The sequence below is a fragment of the Triticum aestivum genome, chromosome 3A, assembly GCF_018294505.1.
Source record: "Triticum aestivum cultivar Chinese Spring chromosome 3A, IWGSC CS RefSeq v2.1, whole genome shotgun sequence".
Lineage (NCBI taxonomy): Eukaryota > Viridiplantae > Streptophyta > Magnoliopsida > Poales > Poaceae > Triticum > Triticum aestivum.
The window spans coordinates 371,720,480-371,747,230 of NC_057800.1; the positions used below are offsets into that span (position 1 = coordinate 371,720,480).

At 49.8% G+C, this 26,751-nt stretch overlaps 1 protein-coding gene across 1 annotated transcript; it reads right to left on the reverse strand.

Annotated features, from left to right (window-relative positions):
• Nucleotides 1-18,993: 18,993 nt before the first annotated feature.
• Nucleotides 18,994-20,056, reverse strand: LOC123061319 (NDR1/HIN1-like protein 6). The gene has a single exon (XM_044484378.1). It carries the CDS (start codon nucleotides 19,965-19,967, stop codon nucleotides 19,101-19,103), a length of 867 nt encoding a protein of 288 aa, XP_044340313.1. The 5' UTR covers nucleotides 19,968-20,056; the 3' UTR covers nucleotides 18,994-19,100.
• Nucleotides 20,057-26,751: the final 6,695 nt, after the last annotated feature.

Below are 26,751 nucleotides of genomic sequence, written 5' to 3' on the forward strand. Positions count from 1 at the left end.
CACATTCATCGCCGACGACTCCGCTTGGCTTCAGGAGGCTCCACTCGACGTCGACGCGCTCCCCGTCCACGGGGCGACGCACTTTCGCGCATGCGTCCGTGGTGTCCTCCTGCGGCAGCCGTTGACCCAGTATCGGTCGGCTCCTGTGGCATCTCCCCGCCCTGTTTCTCGCTGGCGCAAGCGCTCCGGTCGGTCGAGGCTTCAGAGGTGGGTGAGGCATGTGGTGGCCCGCCAGTCGGCCACCCCACAAGTCGCGGCAATCGAGCCCGACGAATCCCTCTACGGCCTATTCGGCTGGCTCCGCAGAGACCGCATCCGAATGCGATAGCAGTGACCCAGCTGCAGAGGTTCTGGTGATTGATGGGCCACACAGTCCTCCCGGTTTCCCCCGCGCTAACGGAGGCGCGGATGGGGGCAACCTGTCACGTCCTCACGAGGAGTATCTCCCCGAGCCTCTCACGTCGTTGCAGCGGGAGGAGCTTCGCCGCCGGAATATGGATGCACTCCACACTCCTATCGTTGGAGAAACCCCCGAGGCCCGAGCCTTGGAGGACGCGCGCTTGACTAACTTGGCTGAGCGCACTCGACTAGAGAATCTCCAGCAAATATTCAACGAGCGAGCGCGTCAACGGGCTCCAGAATCCAGTCGACGTCAAATCTTTCCGCCCCCGCAGGTATATCGTACTCCAATTCAAAATTTGGCGGCTGCGGCCCGTATAGCAGAGTCGATTCAGCCCTCCCAGTCAGAGGCTGGCAGAGGCTTGTTGCAAATCAGAGCGTTGCTCCGGGCAGCGGGAGACCAGAATTCCGCTGTTTCTCAGTCGCAGAACAGGATCCACAGTCGATCCGTTGCAGCGGATACAGTCCAGTCGGCTCACAGCCCAAGATCGCCTCCGAGGCGTGAGGGACGTGGAGACCGGCGTGATCAGTACAGAAGGAATGAGCAGTATGATCACCGATTCGATCGTGATGATCGACGTCGAGTGCCAACCCCTCCCCCGAGGAGTGGATCATATGTGCCTCGACAGCAGGATGACAGACGCCCTCATAGTGTTGGGCGGAGAATTCCAGTCGACCCCAGGGAACCAGGCTTTGATGCGAGATCCATTCTCGTTCAAGGTTTGGTCGACAGGAATAGAGCTCACCGAGAAGGCCACGACAGAGATGCGCCTACCAGTAGCAGAGTATATGTTTCAGGGCCGGAGTGTTTCAGTCGAGCCATCAGAGCCGCTGTAATTCCTCCCAACTTCAGGTTGGCGACTGGAGTTAGTAAGTTCACCGGTGAGTCCAAGCCCGATACTTGGCTCGAAGATTACCGAGTGGCTGTCCAGATTGGCGGTGGGAATGATGAGGTAGCCATGAAGCACCTGCCTCTCATGTTAGAAGGCTCGGCCAGAGCGTGGCTGAATCAGTTAGCACCCAGCAGCATTTACACTTGGGAGGATCTCTCCCGAGTGTTTGTCACCACATTTGAAGGAACATGCAAGCGACCTGCAGGCCTTACGGAATTGCGGTCTTGCGTGCAGAAACCGAATGAAACTCTGAGGGATTACATCCAGAGGTGGATCACATTGCATCACACAGTTGAAAATGTACCAGATCATCAAGCAGTTTGTGCCTTTAAAGAAGGCGTTAAGTACAGAGAATTGAATCTGAAGTTCGGTCGAACCGGAGAGATGTCTCTGAATCGGATGATGGAGATTGCCACCAAATACGCTAATGGTGAAGATGAGGATCGACTCCGGAGTGGCAAGCATAAAGCAGTCGCCCAGGAAACCGGAGGAAATTCCAGTCGGAAACAGAAGCGGAAAGCCGAGCCAGCCGCTCCTGGGGAGGCCCTGGCCGTAACCCAGGGAAAATTTAAGGGAAAACCCAAAGGACCTTGGAACCCCAAGAAAGTTAAAGACCAAGATGGAAATGATGTTTTGGATCTACCGTGTCACATCCACACCAAGAAAGATGAAGAGGGTAAACTCATTTACCCAAAGCATACCACTCGACAGTGTCGGCTTCTGATCCAGCAGTTTCAGGGCAAGCAGTCCAAAGATAAGGAAAAGGAGTCGGACAAAGTTGAGGACAAGGAAGATAGTGACGATGGGTACCCCCAGGTCAATTCCACCCTGATGATTTTTGCTGATGTTGAGAGCAAAAGTCGACTGAAGGTTATTAACCGTGAGGTAAATATGGTTGCTCCGGCAACACCCAATTATCTGAAGTGGTCCCAGACTGCCATCACATTCGACCAGTCTGATCACCCTACGCACATTGCCACCCCTGGGAGGCAAGCTCTGGTGGTCGACCCAGTTGTCGAAGGCACTCGACTGACCAAAGTCCTGATGGATGGAGGCAGCGGTTTGAACATACTGTATGCAGAAACATTGAAAGGGATGGGCATTCCGATGTCCAGGCTCAGTACCAGTAACATGAGTTTCCATGGAGTCATTCCTGGGAAGAAAGCCGAGTCACTCGGCCAAATTGCTCTTGATGTGGTTTTCGGTGATTCCAAGAATTACCGCAAGGAAAAGTTGACATTCGAAGTTGTGGATTTCCAAAGTGCTTATCACGCTATTTTGGGCAGGCCAGCTTATGCACGCTTCATGGCTCGACCATGTTATGTGTATCTCAAATTGAAGATGCCTGGTCCCAAAGGTGTGATCACTGTTACAGGCAATCGGAAGAAAGCAGAAGAGTGTTTTCAGAAAGGCTCAAAGATTGCTGACGCTCAGATGGCAGTGGTCGAGCTGCAAGAGTATCAGAAGACTGCAGATCCGAGTGAGTTGCTACGAGCTAAGAAGCCTGCTTCAGAATCAGCTTTTCAGTCGTCCGGTGAAACGAAGGCAGTTCACATTCACCCGACCGATCCAAATGCTGCTCCGACTCACATCTCAACGACGGTCGACTCCAAATAGGAAGAAGCGCTCATCCAGTTCCTCCGTGAGAACTGGGACATCTTCGCATGGAAGCCTGCTGACATGCCTGGAGTTCCCAGGGGGCTGGCTGAGCACCGTCTACGAGTCGACCCAAAATTTAAACCTGTGAAAGAACATCTTCGACGGTCCGCCGTCCAGAAGAGGAAGGCCATTGGCGAGGAGGTGGCTCGGCTCTTAGCAGCGGAGTTCATCCGAGAAATTTACCACTCCGAGTGGCTCGCCAATGTTGTCATGGTCCCCAAGAAGGACAAGTCACTTCGCATGTGCATTGATTTCAAGCATATCAATCGGGCCTGCCCGAAAGATCATTTTCCTCTCCCCCGCATCGACCAGATAGTCGACTCGACTGCGGGATGTGAGCGTTTGTCTTTTCTAGACGCCTATTCCGGGTACCATCAGATCCGTCTGTACGGGCCCGACGAGATCAAAACAGCTTTCATCACTCCATTCGGGTGCTTCTGTTATGTCACCATGCCGTTCGGCCTCAAGAATGCCGGAGCCACGTTCATGAGGATGATTCAGAAGTGTTTGCTCACTCAAATCAGTCGGAATGTGGAGGCATACATGGATGATATTGTGGTCAAGTCACGGAAGGGTTCCGACCTGCTGACTGACCTTGCTGAAACCTTTGCCAACCTCAGGAGGTATGATATCAAGCTCAATCCGTCAAAGTGCACATTCGGAGTTCCAGGTGGGAAGTTACTCGGTTTTCTCGTTTCCGAACGGGGAATCGACGCCAATCCTGAAAAAATTGGTACTATACTCCGGATGAAACGTCCTGTGCGTGTGCATGACGTCCAGAAGCTTACAGGATGCTTGGCCGCTTTAAGTCGATTCATCTCTCGCCTCGGTGAAAAGGCATTGCCTCTTTACCGACTGATGAAGAAGTCCGACAAGTTCGAGTGGACTCCAGAAGCTGATGCAGCGTTTACAGAGCTCAAAGCTCTGCTCTCCACCCAGCCGGTGCTTGCTGCCCCAATCAGCAAGGAGCCTTTGCTGATTTACATTGCAGCCACAGGACAAGTTGTCAGTACAGTACTTACGGTCGAGCGGGAAGAAGAAGGAAAGGCCTTCAAAGTTCAGCGCCCAGTATATTATGTTTCTGAAGTTTTGACTCCTTCAAAGCAAAGATATCCTCATTACCAGAAGCTTGTATATGGGATTTATATGACCACGAAGAAGGTTGCACATTACTTCTCTGATCATTCCATTACAGTCGTCAGCGACGCTCCACTATCAGAGATTTTGCACAACAGAGATGCAACTGGTCGAGTGGCCAAATGGGCGATTGAACTTCTTCCCCTAGATATCAAGTTTGAGGCAAAGAAAGCTATCAAGTCCCAAGCAATTGCAGATTTCGTCGCCGAGTGGATCGAACAGCAACTTCCGACTCAAGTTCACTCGGAGCACTGGACCATGTTCTTCGATGGATCTAAGATGCTGAATGGTTCCGGTGCTGGGGTAGTATTGGTTTCCCCCCGAGGAGATAAGCTCAGATATGTTCTCCAGATTCACTTCGATTCCTCCAATAACGAAGCAGAATATGAAGCACTTTTGTATGGGTTGCGCATGGCCATTTCACTCGGCGTCCGTCGCCTCATGGTCTATGGCGACTCAGATTTGGTGGTTAATCAGGTGATGAAGGAGTGGGACGTCAGAAGTCCAGCTATGACTGGTTATTGCAATGCAGTGAGAAAGTTAGAGAAGAAATTCGAGGGGTTAGAGCTTCATCACATCCCCCGACTGAAAAATCAAGCGGCTGATGATTTGGCAAAGATAGGCTCCAAGAGAGAAGCCATCCCCAGCAATGTGTTTTTGGAACACATCCACTCGCCATCAGTCCAAGAAGATCCTTTTACAGATGAAGCCCCGCAGCCAAAGAGTGCCACAGATCCGACTGAAGTTGAAATTCCGGCAGTGGTCGACCTAATCATGGAAGTTTTGGCAATCACCCCGACTGGACGATACCGTACATCGCGTATATCCTGAGAAAGGAACTCCCGGAGGACGAAGAAGAGGCTCGACAGATCGTCCGTCGATCCAAGGCCTTTACAGTCATAAAGGGACAGTTGTATAGAGAAAGCGCGACTGGAGTCGGTCAGAAGTGTATAACACCAGAAGAAGGTCAGATAATCCTTGATGATATCCACTCGGGGACCTGTGGTCATCATGCGTCCTCTCGGACCATTGTGGCTAAAGCATACCGAGCGGGATTTTACTGGCCAAGAGCGAATGAAATGGCAAAAGAGATAGTCGACAAGTGTGAAGGGTGCCAGTTCTACTCCAACATGTCGCACAAGCCTGCATCAGCCCTGAAGACCATTCCACTCGTCTGGCCCTTCGCTGTTTGGGGACTGGACATGGTTGGCCCATTGAGAACAGGCAGGAGCGGTTTCACACATGTGCTTGTGGCAGTCGACAAGTTTACCAAATGGATTGAAGCTAAGCCTATCAAGAATCTTGATGCTTGCACTGCTATCAGTTTCGTCAGAGAGTTAACATTCAGATATGGAGTCCCGCATAGCATCATCACCGACAATGGGTCAAACTTTGATTCAGACAAGTTCAGAGCTTTTTGCGCCTCTCAAGGCACACGAGTCGACTACGCATCGGTCGCCCACCCCCAGTCGAATGGACAAGCAGAAAGGGCAAATGGTCTGATTCTCAAAGGACTAAAGCCTCGGCTGATGCGTGATCTCAAGCACGCAGCAGGCGCTTGGGTCGACGAGCTTCCGTCAGTTCTGTGGGGATTGAGGACCACCCCGAATCGGTCGACTGGAAGAACTCCGTTCTTTCTGGTTTACGGAGCGGAAGCAGTCCTGCCGAGTGATCTACTTCACAATGCACCCCGAGTCGAGCTTTATACCGAAGATGAAGCAGAACAAGCCCGGCAAGACGCAGTCGACCTCCTGGAAGAAGAAAGAGAAATGGCTATGATCCGATCGACCATTTATCAGCAAGACTTGCGTCGATTCCATGCCAGAAATGTGAAGAGTCGAGCCTTCCAAGAAGGAGATTTGGTCCTCCGAGTGGATCAACAGAAACCACACAAGCTCGCTCCTACTTGGGAAGGTCCCTTCATCGTCACCAGAGTCCTTCACAATGGAGCGTATCACCTTTACAATGTCGATCGCCAGATCGATGAGCCACGAGCTTGGAATGCAGAACTGCTCCGCCCCTTTTACACTTGAATTCTCACTCGGATGAGATGTAATAAGAAAAACTTCTGTAGTCTATTTATCAAAGACAAGAGTGTTACAATTTTTCCTATAATTGTTGTCGCTTTTGTTTGCGTGTGAAATCCCCCAGTGGGTGGCTTAGCTGCGAATCCGTTTCGCCTAAGTTTGTAAAAAAATCCTACCGAGTGGTGAGCCAGACTCCCACTCGGAGGCTTAGCTGCAGCCCAGTGCTCGCCTAAGTGTTTAAAAATCCTACCGAGTGGCGAGCCAGACTCCCACTCGGAGGCTTAGCTGCAGCCCAGTGCTCGCCTAAGTGTTTAAAAATCCTACCGAGTGGTGAGCCAGACTCCCACTCGGAGGCTTAGCTGCAGCCCAGTGCTCGCCTAAGTGTTTAAAAATCCTACCGAGTGGCGAGCCAGACTCCCACTCGGAGGCTTAGCTGCAGCCCAGTGCTCGCCTAAGTGTTTAAAAATCCTACCGAGTGGCGAGCCAGACTCCCACTCGGAGGCTTAGCTGCAGCCCAGTGCTCGCCTAAGTGTTTAAAAATCCTACCGAGTGGTGAGCCAGACTCCCACTCGGAGGCTTAGCTGCAGCCCAGTGCTCGCCTAAGTGTTTAAAAATCCTACCGAGTGGTGAGCCAGACTCCCACTCGGAGGCTTAGCTGCAGCCCAGTGCTCGCCTAAGTATTTAAAAATCCTACCGAGTGGCGAGCCAGACTCCCACTCGGAGGCTTAGCTGCAGCCCAGTGCTCGCCTAAGTGTTTAAAAATCCTACCGAGTGGAGAGCAAACCTCCCACTCGGGGGCTTAGCTGCAGTCCAGTACTCGCCTAAGTTTGAAAAATCCTACCGAGTGGAGAGCAGACCTCCCACTCGGAGGCTTAGCTGCAGTCCAGTACTCGCCTAAGTTTGAAAAAATCCTACCGAGTGGAGAGCAGACCTCCCACTCGGAGGCTTAGCTGCAGTCCAGTACTCGCCTAAGTTTGAAAAAATCCTACCGAGTGGAGAGCAGACCTCCCACTCGGGGGCTTAGCTGCAGTCCAGTACTCGCCTAAGTTTGAAAAAATCCTACCGAGTGGAGAGCAGACCTCCCACTCGGGGGCTTAGCTGCAGTCCAGTACTCGCCTAAGTTTGAAAAAATCCTACCGAGTGGAGAGCAGACCTCCCACTCGGGGGCTTAGCTGCAGTCCTAGTACTCGCCTAAGTTTGAAAAAATCCTACCGAGTGGAGAGCAGACCTCCCACTCGGGGGCTTAGCTGCAGTCCAGTACTCGCCTAAGTTTTTAAAATCCTACCGAGTGGAGAGCAGACCTTCCACTCGGGGGCTTAGCTGCAGCCCAGTGCTCGCCTAAGTACGGAACACATCCCAATCCGCAAGGACGACGAGGTGCAAATCGACTGCTACCTTCTCCTTCGGAGCTGCACCACAAATACAAAGTTATTTCGAGTGAAGAACAAGTTCCACTCGACAGATAATTCATGAAGATATTCAACGATAAATCAAGTTCAGATAAGATCCAAAGGTCCTAGACCGCAGATCAAAGTACTCGAGCCTCCAGCTCGACAGAGTTTAACGATTACAAAATCCACTCGGCATTCCGAGGCAAATTTAAAGTGAAGCATAAAAGTTTTTATTCCTCAGGCGGAGGACTGGAAGGGGCGACGAACTCGTCCAAGTCGATCCCGTCTGCAATGCGAGTGGCAGCAGCAATGAAAGTCTCCATGAAGTCTTGAAAGTTGTGCTTCCTGGTATTGGCAACTTGGATGGCGACCAACTTTTCTTCTCGCGCCTCCTTGCAGTGGACGCGGACTAGAGACAGAGCGACGTCAGCGCCACATCTAGCAGAAGATTTCTTTCATTCTGCCACTCGACCTGGGACTTCATTCAGTCGAGTCATCAGGGACTCGAGGTCATTCTGAAGCGTCGTCCTAGGCTAGAGCGACGTGTCGATCCGCGACATCGCAACCTTCAACCGAGCAAGATAGTCAACAACGCCGGCAACACGAGATTCCAGTCGGAGCACGTTCATAGCAGCCTCGTCCTTCACTGGAGAATTGATGGGGTCCAAGTCTGTCTCCACTCAACTGGTCTCCTCTTCGAAGTTCTGGCAGAATTCTGTAAACACAATTCAAGGATAAGTCAGTGGCTCTACGCAGGTTTGGTAACTGCAAGTCAGTCGGGCCGGAGTAATTACCCTCGAGCATGACGAACAGCTTCTTGGCGAGTCCACCGAGATAAGCCTCCAGATCGTTCCTCTTCCCCGCCAGTTCACTTGCCTTGTCATTCAGAGCTATATTGCCATTCTTCAGACGGCTGACCTCTCGATTAGCCGCGTCGAGAGCAGTTTTCAGCCTGGAGTTTTCCTTTTCAAGAGTACCGACTGAAGCCAGTTTTTCTTCAGCAAGCTTCGTTTTGTTCAGGGCCTCCTTCTGCGCTTCGGCAAGGTCTTGATCCTTCTTCTTCAGAGCCTCCTCCATTTTGTCTGTGAAACAGCAAGTGAGATCAACATCGAGGACGGCCAGAAAGAAAGGACAGTCGACAAAAGCTCACCAGCCATACCTTTTGCTTCGTCCCTCGCCTTCTGCAAGTTCTCCTGAGCAAGCTTCAAGTCAAGGTTCAGCTGGATCTGTTTGTTCTCCAACTCAGTGTAGCGAGCCACAAGTTCGCAGGATTTCTGCAAAAAATCAGTCGACAGACATCCAAGATAAGTTGCTTCCGAGTAACCAAGAGACAATGATGGCGTTTCTAAGACTACAGCCGAATCAAAAACATTCGACAGTAGTCTCGGGGACTACACCCAGTGAGTGCACTCAGCGTGCCCCCACTGGTTCGACCAAAAAAAATCGACTGCCCGCAGTCGACCGTGTACAGTTCCATTCGACATGGCCTGACCAGACCGAGTGAAGAAGTTCAACTAAAGCAACACAATATAAAGACTACAGTCAACTGCCAGCAGTCCACCGTAGTCTCGGGGACTACACCCAGTGGGTGCACTTAGCGTGCCCCACTCGTCAAAAAGATTAATATACACACCCAGTGGGTGTACAGATATAAAGATTTTCGGAAAAGAGATTCTTTAGATAGCATACCCTAACAGAACAAGCGGTGAATCAACTGACCTGGACGTTGCTCTGAAGAGCTAAACTCGCGTCATAAGCTGCTTGGCTGGCTTCCCGAACCACCTTCACTTGCTCCATCATGATCCCCGCCTGGCGTATAGCCTCTTTAGCGGCACCCACTTGGTCCTCAGGGACGTGGTGTGTGGCAAAAAGCGAAGGCGGATTTGCAGTCGACGTTGAAGGCCGAACACTCGTTAGAGGTACAGGGAAGGTCACAAAAGCCCGAGTGGTATCACCACCCTCCAGGACTATGGCCTCAGGCGCCGGAGTAGTTTGTGGGGTCTTGCCAGCCGGCGCCCTCCTGTTCCTTCGCGCCCTCAGCGGCACTTCGTCGTCATCATCAGGGAGGTTAATGACATGAGGAGGAGCTACAAGAAAAATCCAATCGATCGGAATTATAAGAAATCGTCAGTCGACTAAAAGCGGAGCATCAGTAATCATACCGGGGTTGGAGGTAACAGCGTCTTCCATCTCTTGATCATCGTCCTTGGTGGAGATCTCCGAGGTGGCAGCACTGCAAATTTTGAAAGTCAGTCAGCTTATTCAATGAGTCGACCAAGAGTCCGTCACGTTCAACAAAGGAAAACAAATTCTACTATTACCCAAAAATGGTGGGGACAGTCATCTTCATCTTGGGCAGAGCCTTGGGCGGCTTGGACGGCGTCGCGCGTGGGTGCTTGGGAGCTTTTTCTGTCGGCGCTGGAGATGAGGTCCGAGGGCGCTTCGACGACTGCCCAACAGGGACAGTCGCCTTACCACGTTCCCGCGCAGGGTCGTGCGTAAGCTTGGATCGCTGTTCCGAGCGGGGAGGTTCGACTTCTTCCTCGTCCTCTTCACTGGAGTCGCCGTCGTCATCCCCCTCTCCTTCGCCGTCAGATTCCCACTCTTCTCTCTCGTCTCCACTTCGCCTCCGCTCGCCTCTCCTTCCTCGGCCTGCTCCTGTGCTCCATTGGGTGTCGAGTGCATCTCAGTAATGGCCTAGAGGACAGCAAACAAGACAAAAGTCAATCGACTGATCCAAAGAGAACAAATAAAGAAACCAAGATCACAGTCGGAAACGCAAGGTCAGACCTTGTCCACTTCGTATGTTTGGTCGAGTGGAGGAATCCTCCTGGCTCCTCGGGGGTTGTCCTTGTTCCCTGTGATACTCGACAGCCACCCTTCCAACATCTCGTCGGTGACCTCCTCTGGGTGAATCCGAGTGGTGTCTTCGAGACCCGAGTACAGCCACATTGGGTGGTCACGAGCCTGAAGCAGTTGGATGCGCCTCCGAAGGAAGACTTCCAACAAGTCCATGCCAGTCACACCCTTGCGGACAAGCTGAACCACTCGATCGACCAGCACCTTGACTTGCGCCTTTTCCTCTGGCGTCACTTTCAAAGAGGCAGGTTTTTGTGCTCGATTCAGAGAAAAAGGGGGAAGCCCAGTTGACTGTCCTGGGGTCACCTGGTCTTTACAGTAAAACCAAGTCGACTGCCACCCACGGACTGACTCAGGAAAAGTGATAGACGGAAAGGAACTTTTTACCCTCATCTGGATCGCCAGGCCCCCGCACAGCTGGATCACCTGCGTCCGTTCGTCACTCGACTTGGCCTTCTTGACCGACTGAGAGCGGCAAGTGAAGATGTGCTTGAAGAGTCCCCAATGTGGGCGGCAACCCAAGAAGTTTTCACACAAGGAAACGAAAGCAGCAAGATACACAATAGAATTGGGAGTAAAGTGATGGAGCTGCACTCCGAAGAAGTTCAAGAAGCTCCGGAAAAAAGGATGAGGAGGCAGAGAGAGTCCACGATCGATATGGGTGGTGAGGAGGACGCACTCACCATCAAGAGGCCGGGGTTCGACTTCTTTCCCCGGGAGACGCGCAGATTCGTGGGGAATGAATCCCCCCTCGACCAGATCATCGAGATCATCCTGCTGAATCACCGACGGCATCCAGTCGCCCTGGATCCAATCCTTGGGCAGAGCAGTCCTCGAGGAAGATCCGCCCCGAGCGGACTTCTTCCCCTTCCCCTACACCGCCGCCTTCTTCGCGCGCTCCAGAGCCGACGTCTTCTCCTTCACCATCGTCGCCGGCGAAGCTCGAACAGACCTACGGCACCAAGGTGAGAGCGGAGGTGGCGGAGGATCTTGTGAAGGAAGGGGGAAAAGTGAAGGCGCACTTTTCGGGGGTCCCGAGCCGGCAGCTTATAAGAGGTCGCTTCCGAGTGGCTGACTGGTAGGCCCAGGCAATCCCGTCAAATCCCGCAACAGGCGTGCGCGTGGTACGTGGCGAAAAAGGTGGTGCGGGGATCGAGGAGCTTCCGTCCTATCCCATTCGATTACTGCGGCCGCCCCCGTCCCGCGCGCTTCCCGAAATTCAAATCCCGCAAAATCCGCGGGCCGCAGAACAACTCGTCAAACAGAAGATCCCTTTCACACCGTCACTCGGAACTTCACAAGTAAAGAAATTCACTCGACAAGAGGCCAAGAATGGATCAAGGCGACTGAAAGAAGTTGATGACGTCATCCATGACAATTGATCCAAAACAAGACGTTCATATAACATGAAGAACCAGTCGGCAAGATCCCCAACTCCTTCCCCACTCGAACCTCGATCCATTCGGGGGCTAATGATGAAGCTATGCACCTAGGGTAGGGGCATGGACCTGTCCTAAGTACCCTACCCAAGGACATCCCTAGAAGAAGTCACCTTTCAATCGACTTGGAGGTATCCCATTCGACGGATTCAAGACACTCGACCACGAAGCAATCACTCGACCAAGATCCAACCACTCGACTGCCAAGAGATCTAAAGTCACCCTGCACGCAAACGGTCGGTCATTAAGTAGCTTTTATGGTCATCATAGCACTTTATTAGGGGCGTTACCAGTAACCCCCAATCTTAATGTACTTTAAACCCTGCATTACTGAGGGCTGGAGGGGCCTGGCAAACTCTATATAAGCCACCCCCCCTCAGTATCAAGGGTGGGCACCCTGTTATTCGTACACACATAATTCAGTCGACCGCCTCCGGGCACTGAGACGTAAGGCTGTTACTTCCTCCGAGAAGGGCCTGAACTCGTAATCCTCGTGTGCTTACAACTCCTCCATAGCTAAGATCTAGCCTCTCCATACATACCCCCCTACATCACTGTCAGAGTTAGAACCACGACACCGCCCGCGCCGCGCCGCCCCGCCCCGCCGCCCGCACCGCGCCGCCCCGCCGCCTCGCCGCCGGATCCTGCCGCCGCCGCCTGCGCCGCCGCCGCCGCCCGAGGTAGCCGCCGTCGCCGGCGGTTTTCCTAAGAAAACTGCCCGATTTTTTTTAATAACCGCGATTTATTTTTTTTAGATACGTTTTTTTATTAGATCGGTTTTTTTCTTCCGGTTTAGTTTAATTAGCGAGCGTTCGCCCGTTCGTTCGTTTTAACGAACGCGCTCGTAGTTTAGATCCAGTTAACGAACGTTCGTTCCTTAACCTATTCGTCGTTTTTTTCTCGGATTTTTCGCGATTATTTCTGATCGCGATTTCTGATTCGATTTTCGTTTTAGTATAACTTTTCGCTCGTTTATCGGAATCAGGCGATTCAAGCGCCTGGAGTTTTGCGTCAAAACCCTCTAATCGTTTAACCAACTTAAACAAGTTTTTGCCACTGTAAAAATTGCCCTAGATCCAGAATAGTAAATGAAGTCTGTTTCTTTTGTCGTTTGACTTTCGTTGCTTCGTGTGATTTGATTCTTTTTGCAAACGAGAGTTCTTAAGTTGAACTTTCTAGTTAGATCTCTTATTTGAGTTTTACCTGTGCATTAGATAAATACTTATTGTATGCTTGTTTGTTTGTCTGCGATAGAATACCCGGAGTGCGCCGCCTGTTACTTCAAATCTCTAGGTTTCGCGAATCATCAGCAAGGCAAGTAACACTTTGATCATACCTTTTACTATCCAGTTTTATTGCATTAGATCAATCCTCAAACATTGCATGATTAGGATCTAATTAAATTGTGGGTTTGGGAAGTAGTTGAGGTAGTACCTATTACCTGTTGTATTATCAAACCTTAGGGAGTTACTTCTACGTTTGCTTACTATTGCTATGCTATGCTAGTAGACGTGGATTGGGTGAGTGATCTCTATGACAGATGTGAGTTTGTTAAATTAATGGTTTATCTAAGGTGGCAACTTAAACACACATCTGGGTACATTGAGGTACCTGGGTATTCCAGGATTGCATGTTTTTCTTTATGGACCGCCACCCAGGCCCAAAGGGATCATGAGATTTTTCATACTAGAAACTTCCGTGTGCGGCCACAAGCTATTATGGGCTCTAGCATAGTTGATTAAGTCGTGCGAACTCTTACAGGGTAGACTAGCAGATGTAGGGAAAGTAGGTGTAACGGTCTATCCATCGTAAGGTGCTAGCACTTCTGAAAGACTATGTCTCGGTCATCCGTCTTCTCAAACACCATGTAGTGCGAGAAACCAAACGGAGGCGATCGAGTCTTGTGGGGAAAAGTGCGCAAACCTCTGCAGAGTGTATAAACTAATCATGGTTAGCTGTGTCCCCGGTTATGGACATCTTGAGTATCTAGTACCTGGATTATCATGTGAATCTCAACATGTTACTCTAAATTAATTTTGTTGGGTTTTGTTTAATGATGATGCTTAATTGGGATTGAGAATGCTGTCAACCATTCTCAATGTTTAACAACTACCATGATAGTTAAATAAAATTTATTCCTTTGCAGTAGGAAAAAATTAGCTTTACGCAAAACTGTAACCATAGAGCTTTCCACTAGCCAAATATGCATATAGTATAGCTGTTTCATTCCATTACTCTCTATGTGTTACCTTGCCAGCATATTCCATGTGCTGACCCGTTTCGGGCTGCAACGTTAATGTTGCAGACTTTTCAGACGATGATTAAGGAGTTTTTAGGTCGTGGTTCTATACTCAGTGATGCCGTTGGAGTTGATGGACTCACTTATTTTCCAAGCCTTCCGCTGTTATCGTTATTAGATGGCCTTAAGCCATATTTATTGTAATTAGCTCTCCATTGAGACACTCGATGTAATAAGTGTGTGATTACTACTCTGTTATAAATCCTTCAAGTATTGTGTGGTGTCAGCATTACTGATACAGGGATGACTCCTGAGCATAGAGATCAGACTGTTTGAGGTCTGGTCGCTACAGGCTTTGAGAGAGAGTGTCTTTTGCTTTTGTTGGTTTCATTCGCCTTGCTACTTTGGTTTGGTTGTTGCTACTTGATGCTACATTTATGTTATGCCCGTGAGATACCTTGTGCGATCATGTGTTTGATCATACTATGTTGAATGTGTGCTTGCATTATTATATCTATGAATGTTTGTGTATGATCAATCAGTTGTATCTTTGTTGATGAGTGCATGTTATTTAATTCTTATCATTTTGTGCGCTCTACCAAGATGTATGTGACATGGAAGAGTGACCCATGATCCTAATCGATTGTGCATTTGCATTCAAACGCAAATTTTAAATAATGCACAAATTTTAGGGGAGCTCTTGCTTATCACATACTTCTCAAAGAGACGATGTATTTTATTCATATTATCATTTGTCGAAGCTTTGATCTATATGTTGTCATCAATTAGCAAAAAGGGGGAGATTGAAAGTGAAACTAATCCCCATGTGGTTTTGGTAATTCATAACAACAGATAGCTCATTGAGTTAATATCCATTCAAGTTTAATATTTTAGAAAGTTCAATGAATGGCATGGCATAGACTAGAGACGTGGACCCCTCAAAATGCTAAGGACACATATTGGCAAAAGCTCAAGACTATTCATTTCTATTTTAGTGGTCCAAGATAACATTGAGTCCATAGAAAAGCCAATACTATTAAAAGGGGATGAGGTGTTGCTTAATGGCTTGCTTGCTCAAATGCTTAGTGATATTGCTCCAAATCCCTCAACCACTTTCTCATTCCAAATATGTCAAAACCCTAAACTCCAACTTGGCCCCACCAATTCATTCCATCCGGAGCCACCGAGTTCATATGACATAGCCACAACAAGAAACACTAAACAGTTCGGTCACATCGATACGGTTGGCCTTGCCAATTCTTTGTTGAATGCTGGAATTATTTCGGTCTCACCGGAATAGTGATCGGTCTCACCGAGTTGGCTTGACATTTTCTCTATTGCCCTATTGCTTCGCTTTGGTCTCACCGACATGATGCAATCGGTGCCACCGAGTTGACGTTTTTCCTAAGCCCTAGCACATCGGTCCCATCGAGTTGTTCCAGTCAGTTCCACCGAGATTCCTAACGCTCACATTTTGAACTAAATCGGTCTCATTGAGTTCATCTATTCGGTCTAACCGAGTTGGGTCAAATGTGTGTAACGGTTTGATTTTGTGTGGAGGCTATATATACCCCTATACCCCCCTCCTCCATTTGTGAGAGAGCCATCAGAATGTGCCTACATTTCCATTTTCCGAGAGAGAGAGAACCACCTACTCATGTGTTTGAGATCAAGATATACCAATCCTACCACAAGAATCTTGATTTCTAGCCTTCCCCAAGTTGCTTTCCACTCAAATCATCTTTCCACCATATACAAATCTGTGAGAGTTGAGTGTTGGGGAGACTATCATTTGAAGCACAAGAGTAAGGAGTTCATCATCAACACAACATCTATTACCTTTTGGAGAGTGGTGTCTCCTAGATTAGTTAGGTGTCAATTGGGAGCCTCTGACAAGTTGTGGAGTAGAACCAAGAAGTTTGTAAGGGCAAGGAGACCGTCTACTTCGTGAAGATATACCCAAGTGAGGCAAGTCCTTCGTGGGCGATGGTCATGGTGGGATAGACAAGGTTGCTTCTTCGTGGACCCTTCATGGGTGGAGCCCTCCGTGGAAGCGTGCAACCGTTACCCTTTGTGGGTTGAAGTCCCCATCAACGTGGATGTACGATAGCATCACTTATCAGAACCACACCAAAAATCTCCGTGTTTCCATTGCGTTGGCACTCTCCAAACCCTTCCCTTTACCTTCATATGCAATGTTTTACTTTCCGCTGCTACACTCTTAAAATTGCATGTGTAGATTGATTGCTTGACTTGTGCTAATTGCTAAAATCTGCCCATAACTAAAATTGAGAAAAAGTTAGATTTTTATTTGGTCAAGTAGTCTAATCACCCCCCCACCTCTAGATCTACTTTCGATCCTACAAACTCATCATCGCCATATTCCTCCTCCCCATGTGACAAAGACAAAACCGTGAACTCAACTTTGAAGCACTCTTGGTTCGAAACCATCGTTTTTGCTTCAAATTAAACGGAAAGTCAAAAAAAATGTAATTTGGTTGAAAACTTGTCAGACATGGTGTCCAGCATGGACGATGCAGGTAGGGAGCTGGGGATACCTGGGGTATAGCTGGATCCGGGGTGGAACGACGGCGTACTCCAAGGCGAGCAGGCGCCTGGGTGGAGCGGCGAAGGTCCGGCAAGGCCTGGGCGGCGGCCAACGTGGTATAGCGGTGACGTCGGTCTCCAAGGTTGCGGATAAATAATGCAAAGGAAGGGCTTCGAGTAGGGTTTTTGGGTGGGTTAGGAGTGACGTAGTCGAACGTGACAGACATTCAGACTCCACAACCCCCGGTTTGGTGCCGGTTTACAAGATTTCAGACATGCGGCCTAGTCCAAGCAATTTTGGTGACCACCATTGGAAGGCAAAAAACACCTGGGTTGTTCAGTCGGGACATTTGGGGGCAATTTGGTGATCCGCGTTGGATTTTCCCTAACGAATGTTGTTGTAGTTGAAGGGAAGAAAACACATAAATACATTTAACTATACTTCGATCAAGCTCCGTGTCAACTGACGATCGGCTGTACGACCTGTTTTTGTTTACTACTACCGACAGTGCAGCATCTTGCGAATCAATCTGTGTTTGAATGGTTAGGAAGGCAATGACTCAACCTATTAGGGATCAAACCCTAGATCTAATGCTTTGGTATCTCATAAAGGTGGAATATTTTTTAGTGGTAGGCGGTCAGTGAACGTGTTCGTGGGCGTCTACGTCCGTACTATGATTTTAAGAAAAAACAACGCAATATCTTTGCCTCGTTTTAGACTAGATATATACTATGATGTTATCTTATTGCCTCGTTTTAGATTAGATATATACTATGATGTTATCTTAGAAACGACACGTAAGATAAATATGAAGGGAGAAAAAGCTTGTCTTCTAGCAACAGTATCTCTTACCATTTGTTATAGATATCTAACTACGGGATAGTATAAGACTAGAAAATAACTCAGTGGATATAACATTTCACTGTCTTCTCTAGATTATATGGCATATTTAAGATAAAACTGCCTTAACAACTACTCCTTCCGTGTCAAATTATAAGATGTTTTAGATATTTCAATATGAATTACATACATATTAAAATAGATGCACAAACAAACTAAAACATGTCTATATACATCTAATTTAAAAACAAGAACATCTTACATTTTAGAAACAAGAACATCTTACATTATTATTGAACTTTTTTGTTTCTAGATCATGAACGGAGGAATACGAACCAACATATGATTGGATGATTAGAAAGAAAGTGGTATCTATAGACTGCGACAGTTCAAGTTCTAGACTTACATTGATGCTCGTATTTTTAAGGATTTATTTCAGGCCTTCCGGCGATGTGCGTTTAATGTGAGTAAACATTCCCGTCGACTACGAGGGCTTTTGTGATAACTTCATCAATCTCAAGATTATGTTCCTGCTTAGTCTCTCGAAGGTATTTATAAAGATAGAGTGTGTGTGCGTGTTGATAGAAATGAGTTTATGTGCATATATATGAGCGTCAGCGTCTATACTACGCTTAGAAAAAAAATTGTGAACGGAGAGAGTACTGCACAAGCCGTGCATACCCCTATTATCATCCTGCTTCTTCCGTTGCTCGCCAACCGTACTGATTAAGAAACTACACAGATGATTATGTAACCGTTATGTATGGCGTATGCGACTCATGTGCGCTTAGCAAATCTCGGCGAGGTCGCCTACCCAGCATTCACACCTCACGTGGTCCACTGCGCTTAGCAATTCTCACTGACTAATCATCTGTCCCTTATCTCCTTTCTTCTGGAATTCTTGAAATAAAATAAAAATCAGCTCTTCTCTCTCGGATTGTACTACCACTATGAGCACTCAGCGGTTGTCACTGTTCACTTGGGACTAGGGAGACCCCTGCTGCACTGCCGAGCCGAGCCAAAGGCACTGGACTGGAGCGAGAGTGACGTCCACCCTTTCTCTCTCCCTCATCCTTTCCCCGACACACGTCATATCGCCTCGCCACGCACAAACCAACGGCATTTTTTTTCTTTCCAGGCCCAGCCGCCTATCCACAGTTCACTACTATATGCTGTCCCGGAAGCCGATGGGCCCGCACGTCGGCGTCGGCGTCGGCGTCGGCTGCCAGCCAAGGTACAGCTGTGCCCGGCCGGTTCCCCGGATGAGAGAAGAAGAGAGATTGTGGAAACGGTAGGGAGAGAAACCAAAAAGGAAATCGAGCTGGAGATCGCCCGCTTCTGTTGACGCCACCGACGCGCGTGCGCTGAATCGCTCGCTTGCGTACCCAGTTCACCTCCATTTCTTCTCGGCTGCAGGTTTCACTGTGGTGTCGTTAACTAGTAGTACTACTATACCCTTCTTGCAGAATTATGCCCGACTGTAGCATAGATCTATGCAGCGTACTTGGCTTGTTTTTGCTTGTGACAAAGAAAGGATGAATGAGAGTAGCAAGAAGCAACCAAGAGGAAGATAAAATCATATAGACTATACTCCAATAAATCCACATACAGTGTGAAAAAGGTTAAACCAAACCGAAAAAAATCCCTCCTCTCCCTACCCGCAGATGCATCAAAACGTCCAAATCCAGATCTTGACGCGGAGCTTACACTTTGCGTCCGTCGTCGCCGACCCGCCGCCTCCGGTGGAAGACGACGACAGCCTGATTTTTGACCGGGTCGGCGCAGGCGCCGCGGCCACGATGATCGGCGCCGGGGAGGGCGCCGGCTTGGCCAGCCCCGCGCTGAAGCCACCGCACAGCACACGGACGCTGATGCGCTTCGACTTGAACTGCCCGATCTGGAAACCCACCTTGGAGTCCATCTCCACTGACATCGCATGGGACTTCTTGGATCTGAGACTGGCCGCCTGCACCGGGTCCACCGTCGCGGCGGCCGCCGAAGCCGACCCCTTGATGACCGTCGTGTTGCGGCTGGGGTGGAGGAAGCCCGGCACGGTGCCGTCCCCGATGTCCGTGCCGTCGGCCGCGAAGGCAGCCCCGATGTCGCCGTACACGAACGCGATCTTCTCGTTGGGGTTGCGCGCGGTCACCGTGAACTCGATGCGGGAGGTGACGGAGTCGGAGTCGGAGACGTTCAGCGCCGCCAGACGGAGCGACGTCACGGCGAAGGTCGGAAGCTCCGGGTGGTAAATCACGTAGAACACCCCCAACGCTATTGCTCCAAGGAACACCAGCCCCACCAACACCAGCGTCAGCCACAGGCAACACGCGCAGCACCACCCGCGCCCGCTCCGCCGACGGCCCGGTGGCGGTTGCATCGGCTTTGGTCGGTACATCGGCGGCGGCGGGACGCGACCGGGCACCATGGACGGAGGCCGAGGTGTCCCTACACCGCCGCCGTTCGCCGTGCCGTTGGCGGACCGCGGTGCCGCCACAGGGACCGGCTTGGAGGACGGCCCGTACGCCCGGTCGCCCATTTCTTGGCCTCTGCTGCCTTTGCTTGGCTTGGGGAAGGAGAAGGGGAGAGTAAAAGAGACTGTGGGGGGAAGAAACGCGAAGAAGAGGGGCGCAATAAGTGGACGCATTTATATATACACTGTATATATTGTGGTAGTATGTGTTTGCTTGCTGGTCTAGGCATTCTCAATTTCTATGGTCACTCACCTTTTTGGTAAGGATTTCCCCCTTTTTATTAGTTTCTTTTCACCATCTTTATCTTTTTTGTTATGAGTAAATTTTATATAACTTCTTGTTTATCGGATATCCAATTCGGTGCCCAGGCTCATCTGCTCCCGCTCAGAAACAAAATCAAAATAAATACTAAAAAATTCAAAAAATTCAAAATTTTTTGTGTGATAGATAATTTGTCGCGTGAGATCCGCTCCAAATTTCAACTTATTTGAACATTTGAGTAGCTCTCGGCAAAAAAGACAAATCGGGTCAAAACAGTCCGTGAACAGTGAACATTTTTACAGACCCCGATTTTGTCTTTTTTGCCGAGAGCTACTCAGATGCTCAAATGAGTTGAAATTTAGAGCGGACCTCATGCGTCAAATTATCTACTACACAAAAAAATTGGATTTTTTTTTAATTTTTCTAGTATTTTTTTCTGAGCGTGGGTGCAGATGAGCTCGGGAGCCAAAACTCCGCGTCCCTTGTTTATGCTTTTCTCAACATACTAATGTGCGATTGTGTGGAGTTCTAGCTAGTCTAGACCGTGAGATCATTCAAATTGGCAGGCTTCCCCCTCCTCCGTCCCTCGCGTCGCCCCTAGGGCGACTCGGGGCGACTAGGGTTAGCCTCCGCCGCCACCCCTCCCCCGCTCCTCCTCGCGGCCACTGGAGACGATCGTCGGGAAAGCCCGTGGGGGCGCCGGGAAGGTGGCGGCGGGGTCCTTGGCGCTCCTTCTTCGCGAAGGCTCTCGGATCCAGGGCGCCGGCCCCTGCTGGCGTGGCGGCGCCGTCGTGCGACCGGCGGCTTGCGCAGGCGGACGGCTGGCCTGAGGGCTCAGGCGTGAGGACGGCGGGCCGCATGTGGTGGTCGAGCGCAGTGCGGAGCTCCCCGTGCCAGATCTGAAGGTATTGCCCCCTCCCCTCCATGCTTCCCCTCCCAGACCCCGGTGTTGCTTTGGATCTTGCCGGATCCGCCTCCGGCGTGTTCTGGTGGAGCACACCGGTGCCCGAGGGAAACCTTGGCCGGCTTGGCTGGCCGGCAGCGGCGACGCCGCCTTTTGGCACCGCTTTCCTCCTTGGGGGCGCTGCTGAGGACACCATTTCTCCACTCCGACCCATGTCCGGCTGAAAACCCAAGATCCGATGCGGTCGGGCGTCGGCGGCGCCTTGTGCACCGTAACCTTCCTATAGGCGTCGCCAACGACATTGGGTTCGGATGGGAGGGTCTGCAGGTGAAGGGTGGGGATGTGCTGCCTCCCCTTCGGCGTTCGACGACTTAAAGCAATCTTCTCCAACTAGTTGGGTGTATTCCTGTGGCGGTGCAACCGACAGGCACTTCCCAAATTGAGGTGATCTCCCGGTGGTCACCTAGCCAAGCGAGGGCAACTGTCTTCCAGCTCTCGGGTGAGCTTTCTCTGGATCCCAACAATACGGCGCCACGAGCCATGGCGAGGGGGTAGGGACCCCCTTCGGTGCCAGAGAAGGAAGATGTTTGGTTTTCCTCCTTCCCGAAGTGCTTCTCGAGCACGGTCCTTCCTCGACGGTCGGTGTTGTCTGCTTTGTTTGTTCAGGCTTGTTTCTATGATCCTAGTGTGGAGTGTGCTGCCTCTTGCAAGTTGTTTTGGCAGCTTGTTCTCGGGTAGATTGGATTTGCTTTCCAGTTCGTCCCCATTGTACCAGTTACTGTTGCTTGTAAGTCGGGTTGTAATCTCCTTTGCCGGTTGTTGGCTTCGTTAATTCAAAGCCGGACTCTTCGCGAGCCTTCGTTCTAAAAAACATACTAATGTGCTTTGAAAGGTGCTTTGCTGGAATGTTCGTGGTTTAAATTCAAATGCTCGACAATATTCAGCTACATGACAAATTGCAGAACGGCATTGTGTTGTTATTTGTTTCTAGGAAATTCTCTGCACATGGGTATGATAAGCTTGTTTATGCTCGTTGGGTGGGTACTTCAAGGAATTTTATTGCTCTGTGTCGAGGTACGACAATCTATGGGACCGGCAAAGGCCCCTTTGCGGTTTGGCTGTGGGGATCAACAATGCACAAAGAGCAGATCCAACAGAGACACACAGAGTTTACCCAGGTTCAGGCCACCATGAGGTGTAAAACTCTACTCCTTCTTTGGTGGATTGATGTGTATGAGCTCAGATTACAAGAGAGCGCAGCTCGCCGGCAAGGTGCGCGGGAAGTGCAACTACCGCGTAATTGAGCAAAGTGTCGACCTTTGTAAAGATAGCTATGGGCCTCCCTTTATAGATTAATGGGTCACCTTAATGGCAAAGTAGTAATTACATATGGTGAATAGTGGCTACATTGCTATCATACCTAACCATGCCGGATTAGGATAAAAGCAATAAATGCGCCGTGAGGTGTCGTGATGGGGTGAGCTCCGGCAAGGGACTGTCTCTCCTTTTGTGTCATCCGCCCAGCTACCTCATATTCCTTTGCCATGCCCATGGGACGGGTGTCATTAAAGTTGATCTTTAGGTGGCTTGCTCACGCTTGCCCCGACAAGGCTCACCTAACCACATGTCTGCTCGACACCTATTGACAAGTGACTAGCTGGTCGGTGAGGTGGAGCGGTGGAGAGGCAGAGGTAGCTTGCCGGCACGTAGCTTGATGGGTCCTCTCTTGTCGGTGTGTTGCTTGCTGGCAACCTGAATCTTGATCTTCAGTACTACCTTAGTACTTCTCGATCACCTGCCTAAAGGTCTTCTTCATGGTTTTAACAACCCCAAGTCTTGGGTGTTGATCAGAGCCATCCTTCGTCAAGCCCTTGCCGCCGAGGAGGCTGCCACTGTCTGTGCATAACTCAGGGTATGGAAACACCCATGTTTTTATACACCAACAGGAGCCCCCGGGGCTGGACTACACACGCTTGTGCGACGTTGTTGGGCTAGGCCCAAAACAACACACAGACGCGTGGTAGAAGATAACTATCATAATCATCACTTTTACTGCACGCCCACGATGAGCATTAAATGCAGGATGTGGGAGAGGTGGAGCGAAACAGCAGACTGAGGGTGTGCGCCTGAAAAAGTGCAGACACGTCTGACCGCGAAGAACCAGCCCCCACGCCTTTCCCATAAAAAAGGCATCTGCGAAGGCGCTGCTCATCCACTTCTGCCATTCCCAATCTCACTGTCGTTGTCATTTTCTTCCTTGCGCAAAGTAGAGCTCTCCACTACTGTCGCACTATGCCTTCATCCGCCACCAAATCCACCTCCCTTGAAGCCGTCATGGCACCGAAGAAGGCCCAAAACAAGTCGGTTGATCCGGAGGCGGAGAAGAGGAGGGAAGGCATGGCGGCGCGGCGGGGGGAAATGCCATCTTCCAATCATCAGTGTTGGACAAAAATGACCTCGTCACGAGGTACGCCTACATGTGGGGGAAGGAGATGAAGGACCACAAGGCGCCGCACGTATCCATTCTTCGCTGCATAATTGTTGGGGAATGTAGCATGCATTTTCAAAAAAAAAATCCTACGATCATGCAAGATCTATCTAGGAGATGCATAGCAACGAGAGGGGGAGAGTGTGTCCACGTACCCTCGTAGACCGAAAGTGGAAGTGTTAAGTAAACGCGGTTGATGTAGTCGAACGTCTTCGCAATCCAACCGATCTTAGTACTGAACGTACAACACCTCCGTATTCAGCACACGTTCAGCTCGATGACGTCCCTCGAACTCTTGATCCAGCAGAGGGTCGAGGGAGAGTTCCGTCAGCACGACGGTGTGGTGACGGTGATGGTGATGTGATCTGCGCAGGGCTTCACCTAAGCAGTATGATGCTATGACCGGAGGAGTAAACTTTGGATGGGGGCACTGCACACGGCTAAGAGAACAATTGATGTGTCTTTGGGGTGCCCCCCGCCCCCGTATATAAAGGAGAGGGGGAGGAGGTGGCCAGCCATGAGGAGGCGCGCCAAGGGGGGAGTCCTACTAGGACTCCACTCCTAGTAGGATTCGCCCCCTTCCTTCCAACGGAGAGGGGGAAAGGGGAAAGAGGGGAGAGGGAGAAGGAAAGGGGGCCCGCACCCCCACCCCTTGTCCAATTCGGATCCGCAAGGGGGGGTGCCACCTCCCGTGGCCTACCTCCTCCTCTCCACTATGGCCCATGAGGCCCATTAACTTTTCCCGGGGGGTTCTGGCAACCTCTCAGTACTCCGAAAAATCCCCGGACCTGTTCGGAACCATTCCGGTGTCCGTATATAACCTTCCAATATATGAATCTTTACCTATCGACCATTTTGACACTCCTCGTCATGTCTATGATCTCATCTGGGACTCCGAACAAACTTCGGTCACCAAAACACATAACTCATAATACAAATTGTCATGGAACGTTAAGCGTGCGGAACCTACGGGTTCGAGAACTATGTAGACATGACCGAGACACATCTCCGGTCAATAACCAATAGCGGAACCTGGATGCTCATATTGGTTCCGACATATTCTACGAAGATCTTTATCGGTCAAACCGCATAACAACATACGTCATTTCCTTTGTCATCGGTATGTTACTTGCCCAAGATTCGATCGTCGGTATCATCATACCTAGTTCAATCTCGTTGCCGGCAAGTCTCTTTACTCATTCCATAATGCATTATCCCGCAACTAACTCATTAGTCACATTGCTTTGCAAGGCTTACTGTGATGTGCATTACCTAGAGGGCCCAAAGATACCTCTTCGATACACGGAATGAAAAATCCTAATCTTGATCTATGCCAACCCAACATACACCTTCGGAGACACCTATAGATCATCTTTATAATCACCCAGTTACGTTGTGACGTTTGATAGCACACAAGGTGTTCCTCCGGTATTCGGGAGTTGCATAATCTCATAGTCAGAGGAATATGTATAAGTCATGAAGAAAGCAATAGCAATAAAACTTAACGATCATTATGCTAAGCTTACGGATGGGTCTTGTCCATCACATCATTCTCTAATGATGTGATCCCGTTCATCAAATGACAACACATGTCTATGGTCAGGAAACTTAACCATCTTTGATTAACGAGCTAGGCAAGTAGAGGCATACTAGGGACACTCTGTTTTGTCTATGTATTCACACATGTACTAAGTTTCCGGTTAATACAATTCTAGCATGAATAATAAACATTTATCATGATATAAGGAAATATAAATAACAACTTTATTATTGCCTCTAGGGCATATTTCCTTCAACACTTCTACCGCAGGCTCGTTCCTCCTTTCTCCGAGCTCATGTGGACCTATGGGTTCCGGCTCCTTGATTTTACCCCGAACGCCGTCACTTGCATGTCTATATTCACCTACACGTGCAAGAATTTTGTTAGTATTGAACCCAACGCCTCTCTCTTCTTCCACTTTTCACCCCTCGCATCAAAGGAGATACTCTCTCCAGCAGCATCACATGAATTCCTAGGAGCGGCGGTAAGGACATCTACCTTGAAGGCCAATTGCATTTGAAGTGGGAAGAATGGCGAGCAGACTATTTTTGTATTAAAGAAGATCACTTCCCGATATTTTGCACGCTCGGACGAAGAAGGTAAAGTGCAACAAGGATTGGAGCTATATCGACAAACACGACGACAAGCTCACCCTTGCCGTGAACCACAACATTTTCCTCAGGGCTACTGGCCTAACCATCGAGATGGTAGGCACCGATTTCCACCTGCGCCGCATCACCCTTCTGCAGAAGGAGCGGCATGCTTGGGGGTTCAAGAACACTGCTGACATCATGCGGCTGCACATTAGACTCGACAGCAACTTGATGGTGTTGCAGCACGCCAGCCTTTGTCACTAGCTATTCCGCACCACCGGCATGTTCCACTTGCCGGCAAAGGTGGTTCCTCTATGCATCAACTCCACCAAAGATTCAATCTTGGCGATGTTACCATCATGCAATGCCCACGGGGTTGAGAGCGAGTGGCAGCAGCCGTCCGCCGAAGAGGTGAAGGCGTGGGTCGACAACTTGGTGGAGAAGACCATTAGAGAAGAGAAGGACCTGATTTGTGACACCACTGACGAAGAGCTGGCGTACATCGCTAGCAAGGCGGTGGAGGCACAAATAGCAGGAGGCGCCAATGGTTCTCAACCCGCTGCAGCCAAAGATGATTAAGAAGTTGCCGAAGAAGACGAGCTGGCTGAAGATATGCAAGAAGAGCTTGCTGGAGAACAAGCCAACGAGGCCACTGAAGAACAGGAGGAAGAGGAGCCACCGGTTCCTCCTGTTCCAAAGAAGAAGGCTTGTGTTCTCCGAAAAGTAGTCTCCAGGGAGCCAGTTCGCCCTTCCTCGTCGGGCGATGAGCTTGTTGATGACCCACAAGTATAGGGGGTCAATCTTAGTCCTTTCTACAAGTAAGAGTGTCGAACCCAACGATGAGCAGAAGGAAATGACAAGTGGTTTTCAACAAGGTATTTTTTGCAAGCACTAAAATTGTCGGTAACAGATAATTTGATAGCAAGATAATTTGTAGCAAGCAAGTAATGGTAATGGTAAATAAAGTGCAACAAGGTAGCCCAATCCTTTTGTGGCAAAAGACAGGCCGAAATGGTTTCTTATAATAAGCAAAGCGTTCTTGATGGTACACGGGAATTTCATC

Coding starts and splice junctions, on each gene's coding strand:
- LOC123061319 (XM_044484378.1), bottom strand. CDS start 19,967: ATGGGCGACCGGGCGTACGGGCCGTCCTCCAAGCCGGTCCCTGTGGCG.